At 44.8% G+C, this 16,821-nt stretch overlaps 2 protein-coding genes across 19 annotated transcripts in view; one reads left to right on the top strand and one right to left on the bottom strand.

Moving 5' to 3' along the window:
* RUBCN (rubicon autophagy regulator) overlaps positions 1–15,604 on the bottom strand; it is a 64,583-nt gene extending 48,979 nt beyond the window's left edge. For 14 of the 16 annotated variants that reach the window (XM_025474320.3, XM_025474355.3, XM_025474329.3 and 11 more), the window contains exon 1: positions 4,829–5,118. In XM_025474320.3, coding sequence (XP_025330105.1) covers positions 4,829–4,893 — 65 coding nt within the window. In that variant the 5' untranslated portion in view covers positions 4,894–5,118. Of the gene's footprint in view, positions 1–4,409; positions 4,561–4,828; positions 5,119–15,160 lie in introns of those variants that run through there. The other 2 variants (XM_025474412.3, XM_025474420.3) reach the window with 2 other exon arrangements.
* FYTTD1 (forty-two-three domain containing 1) overlaps positions 14,458–16,821 on the top strand; it is a 30,082-nt gene continuing 27,718 nt past the window's right edge. The window contains exon 1 of one of the 3 annotated variants that reach the window (XM_049105266.1): positions 14,458–14,494. In XM_049105266.1, the coding sequence (XP_048961223.1) occupies positions 14,473–14,494 (22 nt within the window). In that variant the 5' untranslated portion in view covers positions 14,458–14,472. Of the gene's footprint in view, positions 14,495–15,726; positions 15,966–16,821 lie in introns of those variants that run through there. The other 2 variants (XM_049105264.1, XM_049105265.1) reach the window with 2 other exon arrangements.

Genomic DNA, 16,821 nt, shown 5'->3' with positions numbered 1-16,821 from the left:
CTGCCTGTGTCTCTGCCTCTCTCTCTCTCTCTCTGTGTGACTATCATAAATAAATAAAAAAATTTTAAAAAATATCTTTAAAAAAAAAACTTAAAAAAAAAAGTAAAAGTGGATACGGAGAAAGGGGAAAAAAGAGGCCCTTCCAATGGCAACAGTACCACTGGCACCTGCCCAACTATAAGAGGCATGACCAAATGGTTAACGTTTCCATTCCTTGAATAAATATTCATTGAACATCGATCATGTTTGGCACTGTGCTGGGCGCTGGGCTTACAGTGGTTAAAGGGGAAAAGTCCCCATTTTCCAAGGTATTCAGAATGAAAAGGAGGAAATGGGCACCTACATAACTATGCTATGCAGAGAGAAGTGCTCCAAAGAGAAAAGGAGGAGGGCAGGTCAAGGATGCCTTCTAAAGGAGCATTATTTACAAGATGACTAATAGCCTTCCAGGCAAAGGAGGAGGGAGTGCAGGGAAGGTGGAGAAGCAAGAATGAGAATGGTGGGGAAGGACCTGTAAGAGTGAGTGAATGCCATGGTTTTGTAACTGGGAACTTTGTAGAGATTAAAGTACAGATTAAATGTCAGAGAAGAGTTTTGACTATTTTCTATTTTCAATAAGAAAGGACTGAACTTTTCTGAGCAAAATACTAGAGTAACTTTATTTCTGAAAAACTAACGTGGTGGAAAAAAAAATTAACGTGGTGGCAGTGTGGCAGATGTTTGGAATTAGGGTCAGAGTTCAGACTGGGAGGGCCTGAGTCCACAATGAGAGATAGAGATAATAAGGGTCCTCGATGAATATATTGTTTATATGTTCCCTTCTTTTGGTAACAGAATCCTCCTTTTCCACAGGCGAAGCACCCCTCTGCCAATTACTCTGGTCCATGAAGTTCCAAGAAAGTATATCCTTGCTTCAGGATCTAGGGTTGGACACATAAGTTAGGCCTGACTGAGCAGCATAGTCCATACCCTGATTATAAAAAAGGGAACATAACTCAGGTCAGTCCAAAAATAGTCAGCCTCCAAATTTTTGCTTGTTTTACCTATTGGGATTGCTTTTGTTCTGTTTTTTAAATTTTATTTAGTTTTGTGTTGGTTGGGATCTTAAACTTGAAGTTGCTTCGGGTTATCCTGTAGAAAAGTCTGCCTGAGAATGAAGCTACCACATAGAGAAGAGGAGCCCATGGATAGGGACAAATTCTTGTTTAAGCACCTACATTTGGTCATGCCTGAAGCAATGCTATACTCCCTGGATATTTTAGTAATATAAGCAAATATATTTGGAAGTGGAGAAAAAAAATAAAGCTTCCAGAGAAAAATCAAGAACAAAATTCATAGGACCTGGTAATTGCTTGGATATGGAAAATGAAAAAGAAAATATCAAATTTCACTTTGAGGCTTCTGGGTTTGCTGAAAGAAAGATGCTATTAACTGAGATAGAGAACAGAGGATGAAAAGGTTTTAGCCAATGGACTGAGCTCAGTTTGGAGATATTAAAAAGTATTTTAATACTTGAATTTTGACTCTAACTGGATCCTTGCACAAGGAAACTGCATATAGCTGGCTTCCAAGTTCAGACTACATAGCCCAAGGCAATCTGGAGTAGCAGAGCAATGTTAGAAAATTCATTCCTTTTATTGTTTATGAGTTTCAACAGACAACCTCTAAACAATTGACATTTACTACCTGACTAAAGAAAGAGAAGCACCATCTCTAAGCAGTATAGCATTTTGCTAGAGTGATTACCTAGCTAGATGAAAATTAAGGGAACCCACGAAATAACTACACTCCAAGGATAAAGTGAAAAGCTAGGCTAACACCTCAATCCTCAGTGTGCTGAACACAAAGGAGCCATGGAAGAAGGAAGAACAAGCTGTACAACTGAAAAAAACATCCAAAAAAGCACACACTCCCCTTATTTCAAGAAAACTGGGGAGGGGACAGAAGTAGACATTTTTTGCACTTAGTACATACCAGGCACTCTATGCGGAGGTTCACGCACATTATCTTATCAACACCTCACAACTTACTAGTTAGGAAGGCATTATTTTTCCCACTAAAATGGATGAGCCAAATTAAGCAGTAGAGCTAGGATTCAAATGGAGGTCTCTCTGGCTTTTAAGGCTTATACACATTTCACTACATCAACTACTTTCAGAAAATATGTTAAGCTTATCCTTTATATATAAAAAGGATGCCATCTCATCATGAAGATTTTTTTTTGCATTGAGTATTTTATTGACCGTAGAAAGTCAGGTTAGTAATGACCCAACCACAATGCCTCAATTCTCAGGCACAGGTATGTATATGACAGTTGTCTTATTTGGAGCTGAGACCTTTGGTGCCATGAAACCTCATTAAAGAACACAGTCTCAAAAACAACAACAACAACAAAAAACAAAACAAAACAAAACAAAAAACCACATTCTCAGTTAACCAGCCATCAACAAAGAGTAGGCTATAGCAACAATACCAGTGACCTTGTGGTGATAATCCCACTGCAGAAATTAAAATTTCTTAAAGGTTTTATTTATTTATTCATGAGAGACACAGAAAGAGAGAAAGGCAAAGACACAGGCAGAGGGAGCAGCAGGCTCCATGCAGGGAGCCTGATGCGGGACTCGATCCGGGGTCTCCAGGATCACGCCCTGAGCCAAAGGCACGCTCAATCACTGAGCCACCCAGGTGTCCTCAGAAATTAAATTTTGACTAGAGTTGCTTGGTTAAGAGGCAAGCATTGGAGGGGCGCCTGGGTGGCTCAGACAGCTGAGCAACCCACTCTTAGTTTCGGGTAAGGTTGTGGGATCGAGCAAAGTGTCATGTTGGGCCCTACACTCGGAGGGGACTCTGCTTGGGATTTTTGCCCTCTCCCTCTGCCCCCTCCTCTTGGTCATGTGAGCTCTTTCTCTCTTTCAAGTGAGTAAATAAATCTTTTTTTTTTTTTTTTAAAGAGGCAAGCATAGAAAAAATAATAGAAAGATATACCTGCAAAGGAGCTGTCCTACTGGCCTGAATGACTGGCAAAGAATGCCATAAAGCTCACTATCTTATATATTTCTTTGTCCCAGTATATTAGCATAATAGGAGGCAGCAGAGTATGTGTATTAAAAGTGCAGAATCTGGAGCCAAATTGCTTGGGCTTGAATCCCAGTTCCACCAGGATTCACTGTATGAACTTGTCAAGTTATCTGTCCTGTTCATGTCTCAGCTTCCTCATCCATTAAATGGCGATAACAGTAATAGCTGTCTCATATGGTCGTCATGAGGAGTGAATAAATTAATACTTACAAGGCTCTTAAGCAGTGCCTGACATGTGAGAAATAAGTATTTGTTTAAACACATTAAATAAATAACCCAGCTAGATGTCCAGCTAGATGGGGAGGAAATGTGAACTTGAATTTCCAACCCAGCCTGTCCCACATGACCTGGTAAAAGGAAAAAAGGAAAATGAACCAAAAACCCTTTTGAGAATGTATATGGGGCTTTTACATGAAGCACTTGACAGACATCTGGAGGAAGAATAAATAGCCAAATATGCATAAGCAGAAACTGAACCATGGAAAAGAGAAGTAAGACGTTCAGTTTCACTGAACTCATCATTCATGCATCTCAAGCAGGAGCCGGGTCTTGTCAGTCCTCATCTTGTACAGCAGGCCACGGGCTAACCGTGCACAACATAAAAAAAGGAGTCAAATTTAAGAACAGCCAGGTCTTCACCTGGGCACAACATCTCATTAATTTCCTGCTGACGCAAACCCTAAATCTGGGAGGCACCTCGACTGGGAATAAGTCGCCGTTTGAGTCAAAGTAGTTTGTAGATGGGCAGCCCGGGTGGCTCAGCGGTTTAGCACCTGCCTGCAGCCCAGGGCGTGACCCTGGGGTCCTGGGATCGAGTCCCACATCGGGCCCCATGCATGGAGCCTGCTTCTCCCTCTGCCTGTGTCTCTGCCTCTCTCTGTGTGTCTCTTATGAATTAAATAAATAAAATCTCTTTAAAAAAAAAAAAAAAAAGGAGGGGACACCTGGATGGCTCAGTGGTTGAGCATCTGCCTGCAGCCCAGGGCATGACCCCGGGGTCCCGGGTCGGGCTCCCTGCATGGAGCCTGCTTCTCCCTCTGCCTGTGTCTCTGCCTCTCTCTCTCTCTGTGTCTCTCATGAATAGATAAAATCTTAAAAAACAACAACAAAGTAGTTTGTAGAATCTTAAACCGTCCGTTTCTAAAGGGCACGAACTGGGTGACAACCGTTGCATATAAATAAATGCGAAATCGCTTAATCGCATTGTGGGGGAAGGACTGCAGGGTTTTAGGGTGAAAAGGAAACCACAGGGAGAGGCGGGCACCGCACCTGGGGCCTCATCGGCAAGCCCCCCCCGCCCCGCCCCGCCCCACGCCGTGGCCATTACTCACAATCGTCCACTTTCAGACACGGGCCCTCCTCCCGGTCTTCTCGCTCACGCCCGTCGCTGCCTCCGACCCCGAGCTGCTCTCGGGGCGGCCCGTAACGCCCCACCTCTGCGCCCGGGAACGCTCGCAACGCCAGCCTCGTCCCCGCGGGCCCCCCGGGCCGTGCACCGCGCGCCTTTCTCCCACCTGTAGTGTCACCCAGGCTCCCTGCACACCCACCTCCTCCGTGTGGTCCCCACCCTCCGTCACCCTCATCACACCCGCGCCTTCGTCCGTCCTGCATCCCCGTCTTCTCCCAATGTCTTCCCAAACAAGCGGCCCGAAGCAGCCGCCCTGGCGTCCATCGCGGGTGCTCTCCGGACCCCCCGCGCTCCCGGAGGGGCGATGCCCGCGTGGCCCCCGCCGCCCCGCCCCGGGCCCACCTGCTCGCCTCCGGCAGGCGCTCCTCGCAGCCGCCGAGGTCCATTCCCGCGCCCTCGGGTCGCATCCGGGGCTGCGACCGTCGCCTCCTCCCCGAACACAGGCGTCTCTGCCACTTCGTCCCTCGGGGCTCCCGAAGCCCCTCCCCCACCACGGAACCGAGGAGGCACCCTCGGAGGGTGGGCTCAGGGCGCTGCGCTACGCCGGGGCTGACATGACAGCGAGGCGCGGGGACTGCTGTCTCAGCTGCGGTTTCCAGCCCTGCCACCCCCACTTCCGGCTCCGAGAACTACAACTCCCGGCAAGCACTTCGAAAGGCTCCGTCGCTCCCGGCATCCACCGCTCCGTCCAATCCGAGGCCGCGCACGCAGATCCCGGAGGCGTGCTCGCGGCCGTAACCTAGTCCCGGGAACGCGCCCGGGCGTGAACGTCTCCACCTTTGGAACCTGACGGAGGCCGGAGTCTAGGCTAAGAAATAACGCAGGTCTCTCTCTCTCTCTCTCTCTCTCTTTTTTTTTTAAGATTTTATTTATTCATGATAGACATAGAGAGAGACAGAGGGAGAAGCAGGCTCCACGCAGGCAGCCCGACGCGGGTCTCTATCCCGGGACCCCGGGGTCACGCCCTGGGCTGCAGGCAGATGCTCAACCACTGAGCCATCCAGGTGTCCCCTCCTTTTTTTTTTTTTTTTTTAAGATTTTATTTATTTATTCATAAGAGACATACAGAGATAGTAGCAGAGACACAGGCAGAGGGAGAAGCAGGCTCCACGCAGGGAGCTTGACGCGGGACTCGATCCCGAGACCCGGGGTCACGTCCTGCGCTGCAGGCAGGAGCTAACCGCTGAGCCACCCGGGGATCCCCAATAACGCGGCTCTTAACTTCAGCCCGCCCCAGCTTACCTCCCGTCGGTAGTATGTTTAGGGACCCTAAACATTGTAATGAAGAGCTCGCAAACTGAAGAGCACAGGTTGCTTTGGGATCCCAAAGGAAGAGCAGGAGGGGGAAGGGCTTTGGGGGAAGGTTTTCTGCAGAGTTGATGTCAGAGTCGAGTTTCTAAGGATAAGTGTGCATTGGCCAGGAGGAGGAAAGTGGAAACAGTAGCATAAGGAAGCATGCCGGTTTGGGAAGTACTGGTTACCAATTGTAAGAGCTGGGAAGGAGGTGGGGAACAGGATGCTCGGGGTCGGTGAGCTGGCACCCTGGATCAGGACTGTGCCATTCTGAGGACTCTGGATTTTACCCTTAGGACAGTTGGGAGCTAATCAAGAAGCGATTTGACCAAACCTGCTTTGAAAACTGCTTCTGACGATGTGGAGAGGGAATGGGGTGTGAACCCTGCCAGAGATCTAAGAGCTGAAGAATGGATAGGAGGGGAGACTGGAAATTCCTATAGAGGCCAAGCAGGCAATGCCAAGGAGCGAAGTGAGCTGCTTGTAGGAGAATGGCAGAAACGCTCTGAGCCGGAAAACTCATCCAAGAAGATAGGTTCTCACTTTTTCTAAAACCAGTGTTGCAAAATGGGCATACAGGCCTGGACTAGAAATTGCTCGATATTCTGCTTTTGCAAGAGAAGGCAGAGTCTGCATTTTTAAGTACGACTTCCAGTTTTTAAATATTGGTGATTTTTTTTTTTTTTTTTTTTTTTTTTAATCGTAAACATGACACAGGCCAAAAAAAGGTCCGTCTGTAGGCTAAATGTGCCTTTGGGTTACTCGTCTGCAAGTTCCAGGCCTGAAGTAGGATGGTAGGGAGCAAGGAGGCTGAGATTAGTGCAATGGTAAAGCGATAGAATCAGTACTACTCAGTGATGGGGGGATCTAGGTTAGCTCCATGGAAAGCTAATTACTCTATTAAAAATGATATATGGCGGGGATCCCTGGGTGCCCCAGCGATTGAGCACCTGCCTCCCGCCCAGGGCGTGATCCTGGAGTCGGGATTGAGTCCCACGTTGGGCTTCCTGCATGGAGCCTCCTTCTCCCTCTGCCTGTGTCTTTGCCCCTCTCTCTCTCACTCTGTGTGTGTGTGTGTCTCTCATGAATAAATAAATAAAATCTTTAAAATATATATATATAGGACGTCTGGGTGGCTCAGTGGTTTAGTGCCGCCTTCGGCCCAGGGCATGATCCTGGACTGGAGACCCGGGATCAAGTCCCACGTCAGGCTCCCTGCACGGAGCCTGCTTCTCCCTCTGCCTGTGTCTCTGCCTCTCTCTCTTTCTCTCTCTATGTCTATCATAAATAATAAGTAAATAAATAAATAAATAAATAAATAATTTTTAAAAATATTAAAAAAAAATATATATATAGAGGACTTCTGGGTGGCTCAGCGGTTTAGTGCCGCCTTCGGCCCAGGGAGTGATCCTGGAGACCTGGGATTGAGTCCCACATTGGGGTCCCTGCACGGAGCCTTCTTCTCCCTCTGCCTGTGTCTCTGCTTCTCTCTCTGTGTCTCTCATGAATAAATAAATAAAATCTTCAAAAAAATAAATAAAAATAATATATGACTTCCAGGAATTTTCAGACTTGAGAAAGCTTTTTTTTTGTGAATTAAAAGTGAAACGAAGGAGCTTTCTAATGCAAGTTATGATTTCCAGCTTCCATTTATATAAAAAATACTCTTCGTTCAAACTTTCTCATATTTTCCTACTAAAGGGTTATACTTTTTTTTTTTTTTTACAAAGGGGCAATGTTATTGGGATTTCACTGCCTTCTATTTATACAAATGTATGATCTTAATATTTTAGCATATATTGTAATCCCAAATTAATGCCACATGATCTTAGCATATTTACATGAAAGTCAGTCTGCTTTATCAGGAAATTCTGGAACTAAAATTGCAAAAAGTCTCAGTTCTGTAGTAAAAGTTCTCGGAAAAGTTACATCCAAGTCTGGGTTTACATATATTGAAAGCAGTCAGTTAATAAATTGATAATAACCTACATTAGCCATGTGTCCCCCCTCCCATTTTCTGTTTTGCCTCACCCCAGATGGTCATATCCTGAATCTCTGCCTTATGATTACACTACTTTCCTTTATATATGTTTTTTTGCATCAATTTATAGACCTAGAAAGTATTTTTAATTTTTGTGTTTTAGCTTTATAAAAAAGGTATTGAGCTGTATTTATTCTTTGGGGCCTTTGTTTTTTTTACTTAATATTACATTGATAAGATTTATTCACATTATCATATGTCACTGTAGTTCATTGATTTTGACTCCTACATAATAGTTCATTATGTGAATACACCAGTTTATTCATGCTGTCTTTGATTGATAGGCATTTGGGTTTCCAGGTTTTTGCTATCATAAATAGTGCTACTATTATTCTTTTACATGTGTCCTCTTGTATATAAACAAAGGTTTCTCCTGGGTACATACCAAGAAGTGAAATTGGTAGGTCATAGGGTTATTTTCTGTTCTAGTTTTGTTTTGAGTGGTGGGTTTATAGATGCAGTTTTCAAAATGACTAATTAGTTAAAAGTCATAACTAATTATAATTAGTTATTTAAAATGACCAAAAATAAAATAAAATAACCAAATGAAAATGGGCCATGCATGGAAAATGAGGAGAGTATGTCATGAACCAAGGATTGTGATTAATCCAATGTTGTGCTTCTGAGGCCCAAATGCAAAAATTGGCAAATACGCAAAAAGATCTAGTATGAGGGTTCAATAAGTCACATAAGTGTAATGGCCTTACTTAGTACTGCTTGCTGAAGTAATATGTTAAAAGTCAAAAAACCTGAAGATGTTTGTCTTGATCAATCTGTTTTCAAGATCACTGGGATGCTATTTTCATACAAATAGTAATAGGTCCTAGAGTACCAATGGCAGAAAGCCAAATTGACTCAAGAATCAGTTATTCAAATAATGGATTTTTAAAGCTCATTACATTCACCAATTTGCAAAATTTGGTTTTAAGAAGTAGTCTGCTTTTTATTTCTTATTTAAGTTCAATTTAAGTAACATATATTATTAGTTTCAGGAGTAGAATTTAGTGATTCATCAGTTGCATATAAAATCCCATGCTCATTACATCCTTAATGTCCATATCCCAGTTACCTCATCCCACCGCTTACCTGCCCCTCCAGCAACCCTCAGTTTGTTTCCTAGAGTTAACCGCCCCTTATGGTTTGCCTCCCTCTGTTTTCATCTTAGAAGTATTCTTCTTAAATATATTCAACAAATATCATAGACATGTTTTTTTTTACTGTATTCACAAAAATTACTCTTAACAGCATTTTAAAAAATACTCAAAATTTAAAAGCTAAGGAATGGCTCCTATCGGTCAAGTCAAAAACAATTTGAGCATCAAAAAGAGGTAATCCACGAAATGTATACATATCAACAGTATCTTCAAAGGCAAGCACTCTTTACCCCTTTTCTTTCTTTCTTTTTTTTTTTTTTTAAAGATTTTATTTATTTATTCATGGGAGACACACAGAGAGAGGCAGAGACGCAGGTAGAGGGAGAAGCAGGCTCCATACAGGGAGCCAGATGTGGGACTCGATCCCGGGTCTCCAGGATCAGGCCGTGGCCCGAAGGCAGCGCTAAACCGCTGAGCTACCCGGGCTGCCCTACCCCTTGCTTTTCAAAGAGAATTTCTGAACGCAGGATGAGTGAATTTCTATGGAAATTTATATGTACATATAAGTGTGCAAATAATAAATAGAAAAGGGAAGAAAGGAAGGTGGGAGAGGAAGCTGTTTTCTACAGTAGAATGTCAGCTAATGAATGCATAGGAATGACAGAAAATCATTATTTTATAATAACAGTGTAATAATTGGATTTATGCAAGAATCATGAACGGATGCTAAAGCCATTAGTGAAATTTGTTCTGAAATGGGATATTTATACCATCTCAAACTATCTCCCCACAAATCATTTACTCATTAGAAATGGAAAAAGAGAGGTATCTTTACAATGGCAGACATAACCTTAAAATCACCAATAAGACAAAATGACATCATGTGCCTCCTAATGTTAAGTTCTGAGGACACAATGTCACTTCCATAGTACTCGTGACGAAAGTGAATAACCTGAATTTAATCACAGGCTAACAATAAGACAAAGTCGAATTGGAGGACAGTCTATATAAGTGCTTTTACTCTTTTAAAATTTTTTTTTATTTATTTATTCATGACAGAGAGAGAGACATACACACACACACACAGGCAGAGGAAGAACAGGCTCCATGCAGGGAGCCTGATGTGGGACTTGATTCTGGGTCTCCAGGATTATACCCCAGGCTGAAGGTGGCACTAAACCGCTGAGCTACTGGGGCTGCCCTGCTTTCACTCTTCAAAAGTATCATAAAAAAACTAAGAAAAGCTAACAAATTTTATCAGATTAAAGGAGACAAAAGAGGCAGGACAAAGAAATGCAACATGTGAACCTGGATTGGATCCTAGATTGGAAAAAAAGATTGTTATAAAGAATAATTATTTATTAGGATAAATGGTAAAATTTAAACACAGAGTATACATCAGAATAGAATTGCATCAACATTATATTTTCTGGTTTGATCATTTTAGCATACATATATAAAAGAATGTCCTTAGAAATATATTCTATATCATGTCTGCAATTTACTCTCGGATTATCCAAAAACAACAAATAATAAGAATTATAGCCGTCTTTGTATCTGGATACCAATCTTTCTCCACTTACAATGGGGTTCCATCCTGTTAAACCCATCATGAATTGAAAATATCATTAACTGAAATTGCATTTAATACACTTAACCTACTGAACATCATAACTTAGCCTACCTTAAACATGCTCAGAACACTACCATTATTAGCCTAGAGTTGGTCAAAATCATATAACAAAGCCTATCTAATAATAAAGTGTTGAATATTTCATGTAATGTATTGAATACTGAAAATGAAAAATCAAATGGCTGTATGAGTGCATAATAGAAGTAAATGTATCAGAGAAAGGATCCTCTCCTCAGGGAAAGAGAGATGAGAGTCCAGCCAGGGTTCTTCATCTCAGAACAAGGAGGCCAGGGCAAAGGGAGAAGAAGCATGAGGCAAAGACAGAATGCCTAAAAGCCCATGACTCTAGAATCCTGGCTTTCCAGAACCTTCCTAGACTACCAAACTATCTAGTACAAATCAAGGATATTTTTTAAAGGAAACCATGGTATAAATAAGGAGAAACTATGTGACTTAATAGATTTGTGTAGCTTTAGAAAATTCCACAATTAGTCATTCAGTGAATTGACTAGAATCCTTGGTTGACAGGATGCCTACCCTGACCAGAGAGACAAAGCCTAATAAGGAGTGACCTAGAGATCCAACCCCTGAGTCCAGGAAGAATGCCCCTTCAATGAAGTTCCCCTGTCTACCCAGAGCAAGCTCTGTAGTCAGAGAAACTGATGGTCAGGGACTTGGAGACCCAGTAATGCCTCCAGCTATGCCTGCAACAGCTATGCCAGATCCAGCTATGGATCTGCTGTACTGCTCTGCTGTCACATTGTGCTATAGCAGTGTCTTGCACATAGCAGGAACTCAAACTCTGAACAAATGAATGAATGAATCCTAAGATTAAAAGGCAGAAGACAAGAACAGCTAGTAAAGCTTAGGACAAAGGAAAAAAGGGCGACACAAAAAGAGGAACAGGAAGCTACAGCAAAGTGGCAAAGAAGAAGCTACTGTGGCAAATGGGGTAGAATGAGAAGAACTGAGCAGAAAAGAAAGACCACTGTGCATACAAGTAAGTTAAGGGAGTTAGGTATAATGATAATAGTTATACCTAATACTATACCTACAGGTGACACAAATTATACCTAATTCCCTTGTTATACCAGTGTAATATAAATTTTATAAATTTACAAAATTACAAAAATCTTTTTCTGAAAGGCAAGCTTTGATACCAAAATCAGACATTACAAGAAATGGAAACTATATATCAGTATCACTCATGAAAAGAAAAACAATATCCTTGACAAAGCATCAGCAAACCAAATCAAGCAATTTATAAAAAGGATCATACACCTTGACCAAGTAGGTTTCTCCTAGAAATGCAAGGGTAGTTCAACATTTGAAAAATAAAATGAAAAAACCCCATTTGGCCATCTCAATAGATGCAGAAAAGATATTAAATAAAATTTGACATTCACTCATGATTAAAATTCTCCACAAACCCAGGAACTTCTTCAACCCGATAAAATACATCTACAAAAAAAGCTAACATGATACTTAACTGTGAAAGATAATCCTTTACCCCTGGGGTTTGTCATGAGCAAAGATCTTTGCTTTCACCTCTCCTTTAAATACAGTACTGGGGATCCCTGGGTGGTGCAGCGGTTTGGCGCCTGCCTTTGGCCCAGGATCGAATCCCACATCAGGCTCCCAGTGCATGGAGCCTGCTTCTCCCTCTGCCTGTGTCTCTGCCTCTCTCTCTCTCTCTCTGTGACTCTCATAAATAAATAAAAAAAAATAAAATAAAATAAAAAATAAATAAACTACAGTACTGGAGTTCCCAATCAGTGCAATCAGGCAAGCAAAAGAATAAAAGGCATACACATTGGAAACAATTATGCTAAGATAATCTAGATTAAAAAAAGAGTATATACTGTATGATTCTACTTATATAAGATTCTAGAAAATGCAAATTAAACTGTAGGATCAGTGGTTACTTAAGTAGTGGTTGGAGAAAGGATTCTAAAGGAGCACAGGAAAACAGGATGAGAGAGATATTTATTATCCTCTTTACAGTAGTATTTTCGCAGGTCTGTACACTATACACCCATATAAACTACACACTTTAAATTCATGTCTTATTATCTATTAACTGTACCTCAATAAAGCTGAAAAAAGGAGGACTTGGAAGAAATATCAAGCTAATAAAGTTTTAAGAAGTCAGGGACACGTGGGTGGCTCAGTGGTTGAGTGTCTGCCTTGGGCTCAGGTCATGATCCTGGGGTCCTGGGATCGAGTCCTGCATCGGGCTCCCCGCAGAGAGCCTGCTTCTCCCTCTGCCTATATCTCTGCCTCTCTCATGAATGAATGAATGAATGAATGAATGAATGAATGAATAAATAAATAAATAAATAAATCTTTTTTTTAAAGAAGGGTGAAATACATGAATTGTGCTTACCTTTGAAGAGAATATAGATCTCTATGCACACTGAAAAGAGAGCCACAATGTGTGGATAGAAAAGTGTGATGTTAAGGTTGCTGGATTTAGCAGAAATCAAAATATAAGACTCCCAGTTAAATTTGAATTTCAGATAATGAATTATTGTTTAATATAAATATATCCTAAATATTGCATGCAGCATCCTGTAGTAAAGAAATTTGCTGTTTATTGTTTATCTGAAATTCAAATGTAACCAATCTTGTATTTCATCTGGCCATCCTAGACATTGACTATATATATATATATATATATATATATATATATATATATAGTGTATGAAATCAAGCCTCTAAAAAAGGCAGCCACTTGAAGTCTGTGTTTATCCTGACATAGAGGAAGCTGCTGAACTGCTGTACTCTAGACAATGGACATATGTTCATTGTCCAGCACAGTACTGTACTTATTCACAGTAGGTCCTCAGATTTTTTGTTTGTTTGTTTGTTTTCTGGCTCTGCAAGCTGAATGAAGATAGAGACTGAATCTAACTCTACTAATTATTTTATCCTCAGAGCCTATTACAATGCCTTGTGCTCAATGGATATATGATTAAGTGAACAACTGCCTCTTGTGCTCCAAAAAATGCAGGGTTGACCTTTTAACTCCAGCCCTTGTGGCTGGATGCTCAACCTTTTAGGCCCCAGTTCTGATTTCTCAGTGTCTCCCACCTTTTCAGTGTCTCCACTTTTGCCGTAGGTGTCTCGGGTTGCTGTTTTGTTTTCTAGTACCTTGTGTGTGACTGACCTATCCTTATACAATGCTTATCATTTTCTTGTTTTTGTCTTTGGAATCTGGGTGACTGCTCTGACACTCAAACCTTTAGCCTTTGGGGGAAATCTCAAAGTCTGAAACGCAACAGCTAGGACTGCTTAATGGAATATTGGGCATGTTCCCTTTAAAGTTAAGGAGATTTGGAGTAGAGCTTCAGTTTTTGGGGAGAAGATCAGGATAAAAGGGAATCTTTTGAATCTTTTTTTTTTTTAAGATTTTATTTATTCATGAAAGACACAGAAAGAGAGTGGCAGAGACATAGACAGGGAGAGAAGCAGGCTCTATGCAGGGAGCCCGATGCGGGACTCGATCCTGGAACTCCAGGATCACACCCTGAGCCAAAGGGAGATGCTCAACCGCTGAGCCACCCAGGCATCCCCAAAGGGAATCTTTATATATACTGGTGGTGGGTAGGATTTTATACATTTGGGATTTTTATTATCTGTCCTGTAAATACCTGAAGTACAAAATGCATCCAAACTCTAAATGCATTACTTCCCTCCCATAAAATTAAGAACTTAATATTATTTTCTGCAGATTGCTCCCACAAATAAGCAGAGATTATAGAAGTTATTTCTAGGAAGAGAATGATAGTGTGGAGAAACATGTTTCCTGCTTAGAAGATGTTAGAATCCAAGAATAATTAGGTATAATGTATGCGTTTAGTATAACTATTTCTTGTTTTGCAGATGAGTATGAGACCAGGGCAGCCTACCAAGTTCACAGTGCATGACTGAAGCGAATAAAAAAGGTACCACTCAGTAAAACTTAGTTCTCTTATTCTTTTATTTCTATAACCCATTTTCCTTAGTTTTTAGGAGTCAGGAGAGGGGTGGGGGTTGCTGGATGGAATAGTAACAAAATCAAGCACATTGTGCTACTCTCCTTGACATGCCAACTATTGTTCTTGGGGTTTTTTTTTTTTACCCTACTTTCTTGTACCCCTTCATAGGTGTGTTTTGGACCGATTCACTCTTCTATGGTTATATTTTTGTCTTAGGTTAAAAATTAAGTACAGGCTACTGTAGTTTTGAGATGCATCAGATCACTGGTTTATTTCTACGCAAAAAGAAATTTTAGGAAGTGGACGGGAGAAGGTGGCAGAGATTTCTAAATGGACAGACAACCTGTCCCAGGCTTTTCCCTTAGATGCAAATGTCTTAGATAGTTTTAAGTTGTTATGAGGGTGATATAACCTAAATGCTTCCATACAAGCACAGTTGTTTTGGAGGAGGAGAAAGAGGTACGAAGAAAGGGAATATCATGTTTTGTAAATGGGGGGGGGGGGGGGAGTTCTGCAGGAATTCATAAAATATTTAAGAAGTTTCCCCACAAGATTGATTAGAAAAGCGAATCCTCCTATCAATTGCCAACGCAAATGAGTTCAAGGAAAATGCAAACGAGTAGAGGCACTTACCCCTCTCCTAAGGGAAGATGAGATGGTGTGAAGGTAGCTCGTACCGTGCAAAATGTTTTGAGGGTGCCGGTTGAGAGGCGGTCCGCGTACAGGAACCGGCAGCACCTGCTTTTATTGGCGAGGTGACGCCAGCCCTGTCCCTGCAGCTCTGGCTCTGCATCCCGACGTGGCGACTTCGCCTGTTGCAGGTGGAGGAGCTGCCTGGGAGAGGGGAGCTGGGGCGCAGCTCCGCGGGCGAAGCCGTGCGGGGTCCGTGCTGCCCCCGGGCTTCATGGCAGAGCGTGAAAGGTTCGTGCGCAGCACAGCTTAGGGGGCCTTTCTGACGCAGGACGAAGCGGAAGGACACCGGGCACACAGTCGCGGGGCAGGCACGCGATTCGGTGCAGCGTCGCCCGGTTGGGGCGGAACGGCGGGGAGCGAGCGGAGCCCGCTCGGCCGGCGCCCGGGCAGCGCGTGCAATGCTTCCTCCCGGCCGCCAGGGGCCGCTCGCGCCCGCCGCCGCCTCCGCAGCCCCCCCGCCCCCCGCCCCGCCGCCGCCGCCGCCGCCGCCGCCGCCGCCGAGGGTGGGAGCGCGAGAGCGCCGGCCGCGCGCGTGCGCCGTGCGTGCCTCGGTGCAGCCCGTCTGCGTGCGTGAGTGGGAGGCGGCAGGCTCGGCGTCTGGCCTTCTCCGCCGCCGGCCCCCGCGCGACGCCCCCAGCCATGAACCGGTTTGGTACCCGGTTGGTGGGAGCTACGGCCACGCCGCCGCCGCCGCCGCCGAAAGCCCGCAGCAATGAAAACCTGGACAAAATCGATATGTCTCTGGGTACGGCGCCGAGTGGGACCGAGCGGGGGGGGCGAGCGCCGCGGGCCGCGGGGGCAGGGGCGGTTGGCGGCGGGGGCGCGGGGGGGCCCGGGGGGCCCGGGGGGCGGGGCGGGGCGGCGGCCGGGGGCGGGGTGGGGGCGGGGGCGCCCCCTCCTTCCTCCCCTCCCCCACCCCCCGCGGGCCGCCCCGGCTCTTTGTGAGGCGCAGTCGGCGGGCTCCGCTCCCAGCGTGGTCTCCGGGGCGTGTGCGGAGGCCCCGCCGCCCCGGGCCCCGACGTCGGCGAAGCGGGGAAGCGGCAGAAGCCACCGGAGAGGCCGACGCGCGAGGTGGGGCGGCCGGGCGGGGACCCCGTGAGGCGCGGGACGGCGCGGCTCCCCTCAGGCCGGGTCGCCGCCCGGAAAGCCCGTCGCTTGGGCGTCGCGATGCGGGTCGCGGCCCTCAGAGGCGGTCCTGCGCGCGCTGTGGCCCGTCGTGCTTCGGGCCGGTGTCGGGGGAGCCCCGACGGGCGCCCGCGGAGCTTCGCGTGTGCGCGGCCCCTCCGCCGAGGGGTCAGTCAAGGGTCAAGGACTCCCGGGGCCGCGAACTGAGCAAATGCTCAGGACGAAGGCGTTGGGCCTCCAGCCTGCCTCGCTGCTGCTGCTGCTGCTGCTGCTGCTGCTGCTGGTAGTGGTCCGGGTGGCCCAGCGGTTAGCGCCGCCTTCGGCCCGGGGCGGGACCCTGGAGACCCGGGATCGGGTCCCGCGTCGGGCTCCCTGCACGGAGCCTGCCGCTCCCTCTCCCTCTGCCTGTGTCTCCGCCCCTCTCTCTGTGTATGTCTCTCATGAATAAACAAAATCTTAAAAAAAAAACAAAACAA

This window comes from Canis lupus, chromosome 33, assembly GCF_003254725.2.
Source record: "Canis lupus dingo isolate Sandy chromosome 33, ASM325472v2, whole genome shotgun sequence".
NCBI lineage: Eukaryota > Metazoa > Chordata > Mammalia > Carnivora > Canidae > Canis > Canis lupus.
This window is presented reverse-complemented; position numbering and strand designations above follow the sequence as displayed.